Source organism: Pygocentrus nattereri, chromosome 23 (assembly GCF_015220715.1).
Source record: "Pygocentrus nattereri isolate fPygNat1 chromosome 23, fPygNat1.pri, whole genome shotgun sequence".
Lineage (NCBI taxonomy): Eukaryota > Metazoa > Chordata > Actinopteri > Characiformes > Serrasalmidae > Pygocentrus > Pygocentrus nattereri.
Window position 1 is genome coordinate 13,953,456 of NC_051233.1, and position 15,356 is coordinate 13,968,811.

Below are 15,356 nucleotides of genomic sequence, written 5' to 3' on the forward strand. Positions count from 1 at the left end.
TCATGCTTAATTATTACTTTTTTGTTACTGTTGTTACTCATTTGAACATATGGTGCATTCAACATTTTATTCAGAAACACTAAACCTGGCAGCAGAAAGCTCAGTGTCTACATGCTGGAACTGTTAATAAGCATGTGTATGCGATGTAACACCTTGGATTAGATTAGGCACATTAAATGAGTAACTTTTTTTTTAAACATGGCTCGTCAGAATCATGTGGTTAAGATGAGTATTTTATGATAGAGTATTTTATGACAGATGTGTAGCAGGAATGGACTGGATTTTTTTTTTCTCCTCTGATACCTAGCATTTTCTGCTGTACTTGACCCGATACTGATATCCATGGATTAGGACTGAATAATATATCAAAATATCCAACCGCAATTTTTCTGAGTATTACTGTTATTGTGATTTATTATCTGTTATTGTCCCAGGGAACACAGAGTGAAATATTTAAAATGTTGTCTGTCTGTCTGTCTTAAAAACACTGAAAACTGTGTGGGTGTGGCTAATGAGCAGCTTGATTGGCAGCCTGCTCTGCCACTTGTACAGGACTATACATTATCTAGCTTTTATGTGATAGTAAAAATTCATGGATGAACAAATGTGCAGACAGATGGATGGGTGAACAAATAAACTGAGAGATGAAGCAATGCACCAAGGAATGGATGAACAGACGTGCAGACAGACAGACGGATGAGCAAATGGATAGACAAAGGGCGGGCCAAGAGAAATCAGCCTTGTGATTGGTCAGGGGAATGCTTACAGAAGCTATACCCAAAATAGCCACTTTACACTGAGAGGAGGAAAATATGGTAAAAAATATCAGCTATTTATTGGTCCATGGAACATTATTTAATAAACATATTACATGTGTTCTGTTGCCTGCAAGAACAAATAAACTTTGGTATTATTCTCTATAAATTGAATTCCAGACCTCAGCAGAGCACCAAAATATCTATGGCTTGAGGCTTGAATGCTGCAAATAGTGCACCACCGTGCCTGTTAGTGTTGTGTCATGTACACAGCACATGGACTAAAGCCACCAGGGTGCTAAGAAAAGACGTCTTTTGGGCCTTATCAATGCAGTGGTTTGAATTTGTATAGCACTGTTTGGGCTAGGCACTAAACTTAACTACTAATCATTACATTGTTTGTTCTGAGACCTCCCCGTAACTGTGAATGATCCACAGCACGAAGCAGGCTTCTAGTCGTGCTGAGATGTACACCATTCTTTTTAAACATATTTTCAACAGCGTGTTTGGCGTTAGATTTGTTCTTCTGTCATTTGCAGTATACTGCCAATTCATCTACAGACAGTGGACAGGGCCCGTTATTAGGTTAAACTTTCCCACTTAAAATTTTGTTAAGAGAATATTGTGGTTAACGCCAACTATAATAAAAACTGCAGCTCTTGCGATTTAAAAATTATTCTCAAATTGTGATTTCAAAAAAGATAAATAAAATAAACACAAAATATACAAAAAATTTACAAATAATAATGTAAAAATAAAATAAAAAAAGAGATAAAGCTAGGGCTGTGCAATATGGCAATATTTATCATGATAAATTACAGCACAAAATGTCACACTGTTTGTTCTGAGCATATCATGGATATCATCAGAACTGCACAAAACTTCCCAACTGCATATTTGATTACAAAGAGTTTCATTAGCAGCACAGCATGTGAGATATTGAACATAAAACACTGTATTTCTAGTTTTTACCAGTATTTTTAGGTAAGGCACTACTTTGTCATTTCCAGTTTCTCAGATGTCAAAAAATATATCATGACATATTATGCATCTTAAAAAACATCTTGAAATATTTCTATATTAGTTTTGCTCTATCGCTCAGGTCGACTTTCAGCCCCTCCACCCATAATGACATGCCATCTCAATTGTGTGTGTGTGTTTGTCTGGTGCTGTGTACAAGGAAATGAACAGGGAAAGATATCCAAGCAGCAGGCAAACTCAGGCCAAACTGGAGGCCCACAAATAGGTTTACCTGCACCAATGGTGAGAGATTCTTCTGTCGTTTAGCTACACCTGCCTATAGTATTCATCAAACAACACATGGACAACAGAGAATTACAGATTAGATTTGATTAAGCACACACAGACTCGAGACAGACTTTAGGTTATAGGAAGACAAAAGTGCACAAGAGAGAATAAATTAGAGAATAATATTAGAGATAGGTAGAAAATACCTCAATTTCAGTGGGGTGATTAGAAACAATGACACTTTTCAATGTTCATAAAAATACAACTAAAACAGCAAAGATGTGCATGCATGTACATACACACTAGGGCTGCAACAATTAGTCTTTTATGGATAGGTGATACACTGTTGATTTAAAACCAAAAGCGCTCTATATTGTGTATATAACTCACAAGTCAAAGCCTTGGTATACATTCAGTCAAATGAAGCTCCAGAGGGCCACGCAAAGCCGAAGCCACCTTTACAAACTTGCATAATTTCTGCAGTTTTGTTTTGGCTGGCCCCATCACTGAAAGATGGCACACTTCTTCATGCATCAATCACAACCAATCACAGGCTTTGTTGTGAGTTCGCCCAGCTGTCACATGTGTAATATGGCCTCCAAATGGTATCTGCATTTGTTTGTTTTCTCTGCAATTAGATCCTATTGTTTAGCAAACCTAAAAAATTTGGAGATTTGGAAAAAATATCTAATTGCATTTTTTCTAACCAATCGTGATTATTTTTTTTGTGATAGCGATTTAAATGCAATTATTTTCTATAAAATGAGCTCCAGACCTTTCTTCCCCCTCAAAAATATCAGCACATCCATAAGCTTTTGAGCTTAAGGCTTGAATACTGAGTGTAGTGTGCCACACTGCTAGTTCTCTGTGTTACATTTGTTCACTTACAACTTAAGATAATGTTAAAGAGAATAAAATAACAGGATATAATAAAAATTGCAGCTCTTGCGATTTGAAAACTGCACTCACTTCATTTCAATAAACATTTATTCAATAAACAATTAATCTTTCAGCCCTACTACAAAAAACTAATTTTTGCACATTTTAATATACAATTACTGTTCATTTGATGAATACAACATATTGGGAAAAACAAATTAAGACAAAATTTGTCCTCTGCAAAAGTTATGGCACATTTTAAGTTTTTTTTTTCTCAATGAGTTAAACTTAACTGAATTAATGAAAACTGTGCACTAAAATTAGCAGAAAATATTATTATAACTTATGTTCACTTGGAATATCAACAAAACATGCAACTTGACCAAGGGTCTTCAAACATCTATGTGTCTGTAGCTTCTATTGTGGCCTTGCATCATGAAAGAATAAAGCAGAAAAACTGCCTGATGTACAGACAAATCTTTGAATGATGATCACACTTTGAAACATTAAATCAATGTTTGATTAGTGAGATTCCTCTATTATTAAAAAACTAAGTTGCAGCCCTTAAGACCAACACAGACGTTCACTCACCGCATCTGATTCGCTTTTATCACGGGAGCCCCTGCTGCCAGCCACCACTGACTCCAGAACTGCCACCCAGCGCTGCTTATCAGGGAAACTAGGGGCCATGAAGTAGAGAGACTGACCAGGCCAACACGTAGTGTGAGGATGAGACTCCAGCTTCAGCACATATGGGATATCTAAATGCACAGACACTTTATCACTACAGCTCGGAAGACTTTGATATTAAAGTGATGGTCTGGCCAAAAATCTAGCCCAAATATAGTTCATCAGCCAAGAAATGTTTGGTGGTTAAAGCTTGCTTCTAAATATTCCTTAGTTTTGCACTGGATCACAAAAATGTGAAAAGCATATACCCCAACAATTATATATACTCCACCCACAGTAATCTGAAACAGATTTGCCTTTATGGTTTCTGACACTGTATGAAACATGAACATTAAAAATTGACAAATTTCCTGCTTCAAGGCAGCTGTTACTATGCTAGTGTGCTATGTTATGCTTTGAGGCAAGTGTGTGATAAATAAGACGTGCAGTTCTAACAATGCTAACTATAAGCTTCTATTTCTTGTTAGTTACATTAGCCTTGCAACTATGAATAACATTTGCGGTTAAGTTTGATATTTTTGAACCATACCTTTAAGTGATACTGTAAACAAATGTTGCATCGTAAAAATAAGTTCATGCAAACCAGGAAAAGCAACTCTCAAATTTGTAGAAAGACCTACTGCCTAAAAGGCAATAGTGTATTACAAATATTAGCAATGTCAGTAACTTCACAGGCTCAGCTGTGTCCACTGCACTGCTGGACTCTAACCTGACTTGGCAGTGTTGATGAGCTCTGAAGCTCCAACAGCTCCATGCACTGTCACCTCACCATCCGGCAAACACAGCTCAAACTCCTCTTGCGGCTTCACGGAATCTGCAACATACATAAAAGACTTGTTACTTACACAATCAAACAAATATAAATACTGCACACTAGGGCCTTATGATATAGACATGAAATAAGTTGTTGTAATAACTACAAGTCCAGTGTGTATTATTTTTTATATATTGTGTTGTTATTTTTACACTTTTTAACACAAGAAAAAAACCATTTATTTTTGAACACTAGCTTCTGAGAATATTTACACTCGCACTGTTAATATTTGGTGAAGTCTGGCGAGAGTAACAGTACTAAGCTGCTTTCTGTAATGCTTAACAAGGTGGAGAACACTTGTTGCGAGATCTTGGTCCTCCATATAGAACATTTTCAGTTTCAATTTCACCTTTTAAAAATGTATTTATTTATTTATTAATTTTTATACAAAAAAAGAGTTTGCATGACCAAAAACTTAATTTTTTTTTTACTCTGACCAAATCACATGATTCCATTTGTAGTTCCAATGACATTTGGCAAAGTTTAGGGGCTGCATTTTGTGGCTTGCTCTTAGTAAAGAATTCTTGCTCCCCACTGTACCTCTGGCCATGAGTCCTACCCTGATTGTATAATGGTATTTCAACTAACTATTTATTGTTTTTAACTTTCTAATAACTATTTCCTAATGTGTGCAGGTCCACTACACTTGTTCTTTAAAGAACAGAACAATGTTCTTTAAGTACACACAATACCAAAATTTTGCCCATTACTTTCTAATGCTTTAATCTATCATCTTCATATCATGATCATGTATAAAAACAAATATGATTACTCTTGCAGTCATACTGCACACACTACACAGTGTTAAAGCAGTACCTTCTCTGGGTTCGGACTCATAGATGGAGACTTTGGTTCCGTCCAGAACAACATACTTGCTCTCCCATCCTTGCTGACCACGCTTGCCATTCCTGCGGAGGACCACATTGATCATCAAAAGCTCACACTTCACTCTCTTTCATCTGCACCAGTGTATTTCAGTCCTGTCCTGCAGTACATACAGCACTGTGCAAAAGTCTTAGGCGCCTAAGCAAATAGGTTTAAGACAGCTTTTGCAGACTTACTGCCTAGATAAAAACACATGTAACATTACAATCAACACAAATAACGTTAAACACAGAAACAGTAATGAGAAATTCTTTAAAATGTAGTTAATATCTTTTAAGCTAGTCTGAAGAACAAGGCTTGACTCCAGATGTCTCCTCACAGCCACCACCAACTGCACACATTTTTTAAATTCTATCAACAGCACACGATTTACCACAATGCAGTACTGCTTAGTCAAAGCTGGCATTGGTTGATAGCTACAAATAATACAGGGCTTCTTTGTGGAAAGGTTTGGAAATAATTAAACAAACGCATTAACATATTTAATCACTACTTTTTGTATTTATTGTGATATTTGTGCTTTTTTCTGAACAAATATTATTATTATTATTATTGTCCAAACAAATTTTAATAGTTTTAAATATAACATTCTCAGATGCCTAACATTTTAGCACAGTACAGTTTATTGTAGTTTTCCCTGTTACCAACATAATCAATTCAGCTTGTCAGTTACCTATCAAAGCCTTGATTACTTTCACACAAAAACAGCAACTTTTCCCAACAGCAATTTGGTTTCAGATACATCAGAACAGTGAGGCTAAAATGATAAAAAATTAAAATAAAATAATGCCCCTATTTGTAATGATCAAATTTTGCAGCAATAGAAGATATAATAAAGAACAATGTAAAAAAGGCTATAACAAATGATAAATTCTAGTACAGAATTTACAGCATTTAATAACCCAATATATTTTAAAATATTGAATAAAAAACCCAAAATACATTTTGGTGTCTAGATTCTATTATATTTTGTGTTTAAAATGTCTTTATTTTCAGAATTATATGCTACATAGATTGTTTTGGCTCAGAAAAATATTAATTTCATTTCAAAACAAAGGACTTCAAAGAATAGGCATCTTATAATACAGTCCCACTGTGCCAGATGCCTAGTTTTGATGACTGACAGCAGTTTCCACATTTAGCCCCTTTCATTTCAGGCTTATTATTCAGTTATTAATCTTAAGACTTAAGACTTAATTAATTCAGTAACTGCTATAAATTATTTGGCAACTGCTGTGAAATTATATATAGGTTCCAGTGGGATACCAAAGTCTGAACATCCCTGGTCAAATGACATTTATTTTCTGAGTGAAAATAAACACATCATCTACAGGGAACAAGCTTAAATATTTTCTGCAATTATAGAAGACAATTTCCATTTATTTGCTAAGTTAAACATACAAACAAAATAATACATAAGAAACATAAAATACAAATTGTGCTATAACTTTCGCAAAGGCCACAAGTCATATTTCACCCCCCCCCCCCCCCCATGTTAAATTCAGTAAATAAACAGTAATAGTGCATTAAAATTTCAGACCTGTGTTCTTTGTAAAGGATGTGTCAACTTATTTTCAATTTGAAACTCAACAAAACATGTAATTTCACTGCAGCCCAAACATATGCACGTATAAGTTAGTAACAGTTTTATAAATTAAAACAATAAGAAACTGGAGTGTGTACCCACATATAGGGTAAATGGAATTACTGAATTATTTAAACAGCAAATGAGTGCTATTTCCAAAAATACAATTCCTTTACACTCTCAATCTTTTTACTTCTGTAGCTGCTGTTTTACTCCCTGATATCAAGCATTTGTTCCTCCTCTAATCTGCCCCTCAGGAGGACCCTCCTACCTGGGCTGCTTCATCCAGCCCTCCAGGCGCACGTGACCAGAGGCCTCTTTGACCTGAAGGGCTGGAGAGTTGGCCTTGTCTCTGCACAGAGCCTCCGAGAAGTGGGTGGCGTATTCTGGAGGCAGGCCACATGTAGCGGGAAGACAGGGGGAGCACTTAGGATGGCACAGAGTATGGCATTCTGAGAGAGAGAGCAAAAGAAAAAGTGAGAGAAGAGATGATAAAAGTGAATGACATAATTCCCTTCATCAGCTGAAGCCTTTAAAGGGATTCTTTAGAAATAAATCAACATTATGTGAACATCTTGCTCTGGTGGTTTCATTGTACTAATGTATGTTATCAGCATTGACTTTAATTGCTCAAAAAGTGTTTAAAAGACTACATACAAACAGTTTTGCACTGGAGCTATCAAGCTAACAAGCCCACAAGTGAATAAAGCTTATATTCCAGTAATTAGTAATGTGTGAACTGCATGCCAAACACAAACTGCATTCTGATTGTGTGCATGCTGGATCTCAATGCATCCAAAAATAAAGGCAATATGGTGCTTCATTTACACAGTGACAGAAAATATGAGTGCAAACAGTTCCAGTTCCTCTCGCTAATGTATTTTACTATGGACAACACAGACATATTCACAGTCTCTACTACTCAAGAAACAGATTTTAATAAAGTAAAAGGGGACAAAGAGACAGTATCACTGGTGAGTTGCTCATACTTGAAAGAATTAAGCCAAATCTAACCCATTCTTGTGCCTAAAATAAGACGTAAAGACATAACGATTTTGGGAAAATACAGTATTTTGACATATGTCTCAAATCTGAAAACCAAATACATAGAAAGGTGTTTCTGCTTTAAAACTGGTTCATTTGCTGACTTTCAGTTTTGTGCAGAGTGCATTTCTACATTTTAAAGAATAAGCAGCTTTAGCAACGCAGGACTGCATGGCCAAAATTTTAATATGCACTTATAACAACAACTTGGAGAGAAAAAAAAAACTGCTCGAGACACTGATTAAGTGTTGGAAAACATGCCTAAAGCATAAGGAAACAGCTATTTAAAAGACTGCTTTATTAAAAAATGATTTTCTTTTATTTATTTCTTATTTTCTCTATCAAATTAAGAATAATGGGTGTCTAGTTATGACTAATTAATAATTTACTTATTTAACAACTACTATGAAATGAATACGTTATGTATGTTCTGAAAGTTACGACAATGAAAAACTGTACTGAACTGTAAAATTTTATTTTTGTTCTTCAGATCCACTTGTGCTGTTTGTGTGCGTTTATGTACCAAAGGTAGCTCTATTTCATTTCATGCTGTGAACTGTAGAAACTTTTGGGTTGAACAGTATGTTTAAATATGTGTATATATTTTTCAACACACTCAAAGCTTAGGTGTTCCTCCACCCTTTTAACCCTCAGGAGAGAGGGTTACAAAATGATGTAGTTCATATTAAAATTATAATACTAATATCTTTATTTATATTACTAAGACTACTAGGACACTGCAGGCATTCATAAACATTTTTTGGTCATCAAGAAAAATGTGCTAAAAAAATTCCCAGCCAGGCAAATATAAGTAAATTATAAAAAGCTTTTCACAGGTGTTTAACAACCACAGTTGGTACTCACTATCAGTGTTGGTAAATAGGAATGTGCGCTTCATTACAATAAACTTTTCCAAGCATTTTTCTTTTAGAGAGGGAAACTACCATGCAATGAGCAATGAGGCAAGTGAGCACCATCCCCTTTAATGTTATTATGGACGAACATTCAGCACACTGCAACAGCTGCTGTGTAACACCAAAAGAGGAATGCCATAAAACATTAGTAAATCAGTGTGAGATGAGCAACCAAATGTGTCTAGTGAGATAAATGTTTGATGTGTGTGTGTGTGTGTGTGTGTGTGTGTATGAATGAGAGTGTACCCAGGCAGGTTGCAGCCTGTCGGCCGAAGTGCACAGTATCCAGGCACACCGCACATTTAGCCGCTCTCATGTTGAGGCCCACAGTGAAGCGGTGAGGAATGTTATGGTGCATCCTCTCCTTCACACGCCGTCCATACTCTAGTGAGAGAGATAAAGAGACAAAGAGTCACAGTTAGATAAATAGTTTTATCGGCTTTATTATGGTCTTTCTGTTGTCTACTTTTGAAGCTTTGTACTGATCATTACAAACATGACAGCTGAGATTAAAGCATTCTATATGAGCGTGGGCCTAAATACGTTTCTGAGATCATTTTCATTGAGTAACTTCAAGTTACTCTCCTTAAACATACAGCAAGAACTAATCACTAAGAAAAATCGGACCACATGGCTCCAATGAGCTTTTTTCCTAATTCACTGCTAATAGATCTTCCCTCTACAATGCCGGCAGTATGGCTTATGCTGCATTAATCTTTCAAAAGCTCTAAAGCAGATTTATTAGCAGAGGGGTGTTCAGATTGAATGTAAAGCTTAAACTAAAGCCCAAATCTACCGTGTCACTGAGAAACAATTCACTGGAGCGCAACCTTATGCCAACTACAAGCTATTATCGCACACCAACCCACTTCTTTCAGGGTTAATGGATAGTTCAGACAGACCTATTGCTTAAAAGGACAGTGTGCAAAAGCACAGATAGCCAAAGTTATCTTAAATTCTCCATGAGAAGTAATATTCTGAGAGCTGTGGTCATTTCAGACAACCTATGTGCTTCTGTGGGAAAAACATCTCAAACTGAAACTTACAGAAATACAACACAAAATTCCTGCAATGCATATCTCACACTGCAAACTGTAGCCACACTAAGCAAGCTACTTTTAATATATAAATATATATATATATATATTTTAATACATATACAGTAATATATAGAGTAATAATTAGAATTCTTTTTTTAATGATTAGTTCACTAGTAAAAATGAACAGTTGTGCAACCCCTAGAACTGTACACAGATTTATCCCATTTCACAAATAAATAAATAAATAAATACCAACTGTATGGCTAAACAAAAGCAGATGCAGATTCGTCTTTGCTCAGAGTGCACACAGAATTGAGTGAGAGGAAGAAACCGAGTGTGGCTTTCTACAGATGCATGTTCACATGCAGAGCTCTGTGCACTGAGTGAGGTAGGGTAAGTAGAGAAAGAAAGAGAGATAGAGAGAGAGAGTGAGTGAGAGCGACACAGAAGATTGAGGAGGTATGTGGAAGCAAAGTCCTGAAAGCAGAGTTTAGGACAACAACTGCCAAAATTACAGATGAGAGAGACAGTCCAATCTCATATCAAAGCCAGCGGCAGTAGACTGCATGCTTCAGGGCAATGACGGGAGCTGGAGCCGAAACCCAATTATTGAATCAAAGGAACGATCAAACCAGAGAGTTTGAATGAGAGAGAGAGAGTGGGAGAGAGAAGTGCTTTGTTTGTGGTGGTGCCAGGCTTGATTGGCAGGCTCAATGGGATGGCAGAGTGCTTGGGCCAGAAAAGAGAAAGGGTGGGGGAAGGAAGAGTGAGAGTGAGAGAGTGAGAGAGTGAGAGAGTGAGAGAGAGAGAGAGAGAGAGAGAGAGAGAGAGAGAGAGACTTACTCCGCTATGCACATCTCATCTGGAACAACACAGACTGTATATTGCATATCTGATTAACAGCTGACTGTGGTTATGTCTATGAATATTCAGGTGCATTCAACAACACATTTGTAAACTGCCTTATAAATTTTATAACATTTTTTGTTGCTGCTATGCAATTTCATATGAGATTTATTTTCTTTCTTATTTTCTTCCATGTAACCATCCATCCATGGCATAGTGTGTCATGATAACAATAAAATAGCATCATATTGCCACCCTTACTCTGTGATGGAGAGCTATCTATTAGAGCCGGACCAGTGTTTCAGTATTATCAGCCGATATAAGCTAGTTACAGATAAATCTGTATCGTCATTAAGAACAGCCAATAAATGCCAATTGAAAAAAAAAACAGAGATGGAAGACAGATCCTTCAACCACATTATTGGTGTTGTCCTTGCACAATTTGTTCATCACTGGGCACTCTGTAACTTCCCCACTTGCAACACACAGTGGAACAGCACAAATCACAACAATCAGCTGACTGAGCAGAGTTGAGCAGAGTAACTTTATCCTACAAAACAGGTTATCCACATTCATGGTAAACTGATAACTGGCAAGTAAAATACATTACTTAAATAATAATAAAAATATCCCCATCACTTCTTCTCTAAGCCTAAAAAAGCCAGGCAACATTCATGTCAGCCATGCCTGCTTTTGCTGCAATAACGTGAAAGCTGGTACTGTCAGGAAAACATCACAATTAGCCTATGTTAAACGATACAGTAGTTGAAGTGGGTAGGCTAAGCTACTGACAAACTTTACTAGATTTATTTATGAAACAGTGTGGCAATTCTATTACATAAACAAACAAACAGTCCTATCCTGTTATTTTTCTGAAAAAATTCTAAAAATTTCTAAAAAATTCTCTGGCAACATTGCTTACAGCAGCTTATAACGCTGTTCATTGCTAATTACGTTACCCATAAAGCTAGCTAACAGTGTGTTTATCAGTGGAAAGCAACTAAAGTTCATGAGCAGTTGAACTACAGTGTTTACTACAGTGTATTCTTCCTAAATGACAAAGCTGAAGTCAGCTTCTTATTCACCAGTTTCTGTATTTCTAACTAAAAAAAGGAATATTTGATATATCAGATCTTTAAATCCTTATGTATTGTAATTGGTATTGAACATAAAATTCTGTATCGGTCGGCCTCTACTTACTTGCTAACTGACTGACTGACTGACTGACTAACTAAGTAACTAACTAGCTAACTAACTAACTAACTAAGCAACAACTAATCAACAGACCAACCAACCATCTATCTGTCTGCCTGTAGTATAGGTCTCTATCTACCTATCACTCCATCTAACCATCTAGGCTTCGACGATCAAGAAAGTAATGCAAAAATTGGAAACAGATAGTATTTTGCTGAAAACAAAAACAATTCATAATCCTCCTTTTTAAACATGAATGTTGAAATCACTGTTACTTGTCAATTATTCTCCAACTCATTATTCATGTTTTACCACCAGTACTGCTCAAAAATGCGTAATCCTTTGCCATTTTATTCACATTTTTGGTATATTATATATAATAAAACACAACATGGATTTAAATATCACAAACTACTGACCGAAAGGTATTTTCAGATGTTTTATTCAATATATTTTTTTATATTCTGTGATAAATACTATATTGTAAGCATGAATCATGAACGTGAACTGACTGAGCAGCTTCCTGGTGTCTAATTAGTTATCAGATGTCCAGATCAACAACAAGGAAGTGCTTAGTAGATGAGCAAAGAACATCTCATAACACCAACAGCTATAACAGTGCTGTTCTCCTGGAACGTGAATCTCTCAAATTACTACAAATATCAATATGCATTTCATATTTTTTAGAGATTTAAATATTATGTTCCTGTAATACAATAAATAGCTTTATATGCCTTGTTTTTTTTATGCAGTGTTAAAGACAAATGGTCCGTTACTTATTCCAGCACTAAAATTGAAAACTATAAATATTTCAACCCGATCTGCGCAGAATAAGATCTGTTTGTCGTCCCCTTAGGGATTAAAATATTGGTAGATACATCAGATGATCAGCGATTTTCTGTTATTTTGAGTAACAGTTCCAAAAATCCTACGAATCCTTAAAAAAGAAAAAAAAGAAAAAAAAGATTAATTAAAAACATAATGCCAGAAAAAAAAAGCTTCAAAAGGTTTTTTGTTTTTGGTTGCCAAGGAAGGGGAGCATATTCCTGAAGTGCATAGCTTCATAAGTCCACCCAACAGACCATAACTTACCAAGGAGACAGAAAAGCAAAAGAGGGAGAGCAAGAGAAAGAGAGCGAGAGACAAAGAGACAGAGAGAGAGAGATAGAGAGAGAAGGAGCGAGGGGCGGGATGCAAGCAAGAGACTTACTTTCAAACGTAACCCTCCTCTTCTCTGAAAAGAGTAGAAGAGATAAGAGAAGACAAAGAGGTCTCAGGCTTCACAGAGACAGACAAAGACAGAGGGAAGACAGCAGAATAGAGCACAGACAGAGCAAGAGGATGCATCACATCCCTCACACACACAGAGTGAGAGAGACAGAGGTGAGAAGGAACAAGTGGGTTTTTTAAGGAAAGAAAGTCCAAACTAAAGTTTCTTTTTTTATTTAAACAGAATAGCACTATGTTGACTTTAGGCAAATCAAGACTATGCATATAAGTTTGACCTTTAATGAGGCTCCATTGTCACCTGGTATTAACATGCAGCTTGAGTGAACCGGTTTGAAATGGGCAGCAGTAAGCATGGGAGTGATCGGGGTACGATGAGTCTCCAAGATGCATCATGATCCGATCACTCAAGACAGCTTCAGTGGTAGTTTAGGGATGCATATGTTTTACACACACACACACACACACACACACACACACACACACATATATATATATATGTAATTCATTTATTTATTTAATTCGTAACTAACATCACAATCACGTTGGTCCCAGAGCAGCCAATAAAAAAATAAATTCACATACATCCAGTAAATGTCGTTTACAGTATGGCTGTTGCTGGTAGCCTCTCGTAATAGCTAATAGCAAGGCAATACAATGAATCAAGTCCAAAATATAATAAAAGTTAAATGTATTACCCTACCATCAGAGCAGAAATTAAGAGAATACTTGGGACCATACCAGCCAGAAGATTTCAACATCATTCCGTTTGAAAGGGACAAAAACTGCTGCATCAAACCAGAGTGGTTCAAGAGAAAACCACGGCTAATTCGAGTGTAACTAAAAACACCCTTCTAACTTCCTTGCCCGCACAATGATACTTGTATACTTATTATGCGATGCTGTATAAGATTTTTTTTTTACATCTAATGTTATTATCACATCACTCATATTCTTGTCTCCACTTCCAACTCCTGCACCATGTTACGTTAATTTGTGAATCGTGATTTCACTGATGAAGTGTTTTTGTTTGGATCAGGTCTGTGTGTAGTCATTGATGAGTCAGTTGCTGCCCCTATAGTTTTTTGTGCCTTACCAGGCTTGCTGAGGCCAGAGATGTCCCTGTACATGAGCAGTGAGAAACTGACATAGCTAAATATATGCAGCACTCTTCATCCACTCTTTAAGTAATGACTGGAGACATGTTCAAGACACACAGAAATGGCAGGTGTAAATGGCTATACCTCTCACTGTCCACTTGTGATCAGATCACTCAAGATGGATGTTAACATCAGGTATGAACAGAGACTAAATCATTTAGAATTTAGAAACAACTTTTGCTACTAGTAACATAAGATACAGCCCTATGCAAAAACATTATTATTCTGTAGGTACACATCATGCAGGTTTACCAGGGGTGCCCAAACTTTTGCATACAATTGTATTTTATTGAAATGTTCTGTTTGTTTCAAATACAGTGTGATAAATGTTAGGCTATATTGTATGTCACTTTCAATATTCCCTTTAGTATTGGACATACTTAATGTGGCCATTTTTAAATAATTTACCTACTTTTTTGACTATAGAGTTTTCCATTTATAAAAGCTGAGTAAAAACTAATAAAAGCTTCATATGATTTTTTGCTATTCTTCTTTTTCTAAAAAGGATATTAAAAATAATGGAACTGGCTGTGTTACACCTATTTAAAGAGCCCATATTCCAGGGGAGGAGCAACAAAAAACTTCCCTAAAATTTCACTATGTAAATATTGCTTTAAAACATACTCCCTAGTCCTTATATCAAAACTAAACATAAAAACATTCTTTTGCTGTTTTGAAATAAATTTGAATTTAGTTTGATGTGTATATATAAACTCTCTTTCAAAACATTTTATTCACTGCCCAGTCCATATATGATAACAGCAAAAACAGTCCATTTGTAATTCATCATGATGTCACAACCATGAACACATTTATATGCAGCAGGTGGCCCATACATACACAATTATGAGAGAATAAGAGCGTAGCAGAGTTAAAGTTAGTTGGCTTCAAAGATGCCTTATAGTCAATTTGGAGTACTGGAGGCCTTATATCAGGGAGATGGTGTAATAGTGAGTAAATTCACTTTTAATGTAACTTATCTATCATAGGCCAGCTAGTTGCTAACAAGTTAACCATTTTGGTAAATGAAACCAGGAAGATTTTGTGGGGGCAAAAAATACAAGAGAGGTCTACA

At 36.1% G+C, this 15,356-nt stretch overlaps 1 protein-coding gene across 1 annotated transcript in view; it reads right to left on the reverse strand.

The window, feature by feature from the left end:
* cita (citron rho-interacting serine/threonine kinase a) overlaps window positions 1–15,356 on the reverse strand; it is a 149,873-nt gene that overhangs the window by 15,202 nt on the left and 119,315 nt on the right. The window contains exons 31-37 of the mRNA XM_017701679.2: window positions 13,105–13,128; window positions 9,061–9,198; window positions 7,128–7,308; window positions 5,203–5,294; window positions 4,282–4,386; window positions 3,474–3,643; window positions 2,008–2,052 (exon numbers count right to left, since the gene is read on the reverse strand). Coding sequence (XP_017557168.1) covers window positions 2,008–2,052; window positions 3,474–3,643; window positions 4,282–4,386; window positions 5,203–5,294; window positions 7,128–7,308; window positions 9,061–9,198; window positions 13,105–13,128 — 755 coding nt within the window. The remainder of the gene's footprint in view (window positions 1–2,007; window positions 2,053–3,473; window positions 3,644–4,281; window positions 4,387–5,202; window positions 5,295–7,127; window positions 7,309–9,060; window positions 9,199–13,104; window positions 13,129–15,356) is intronic.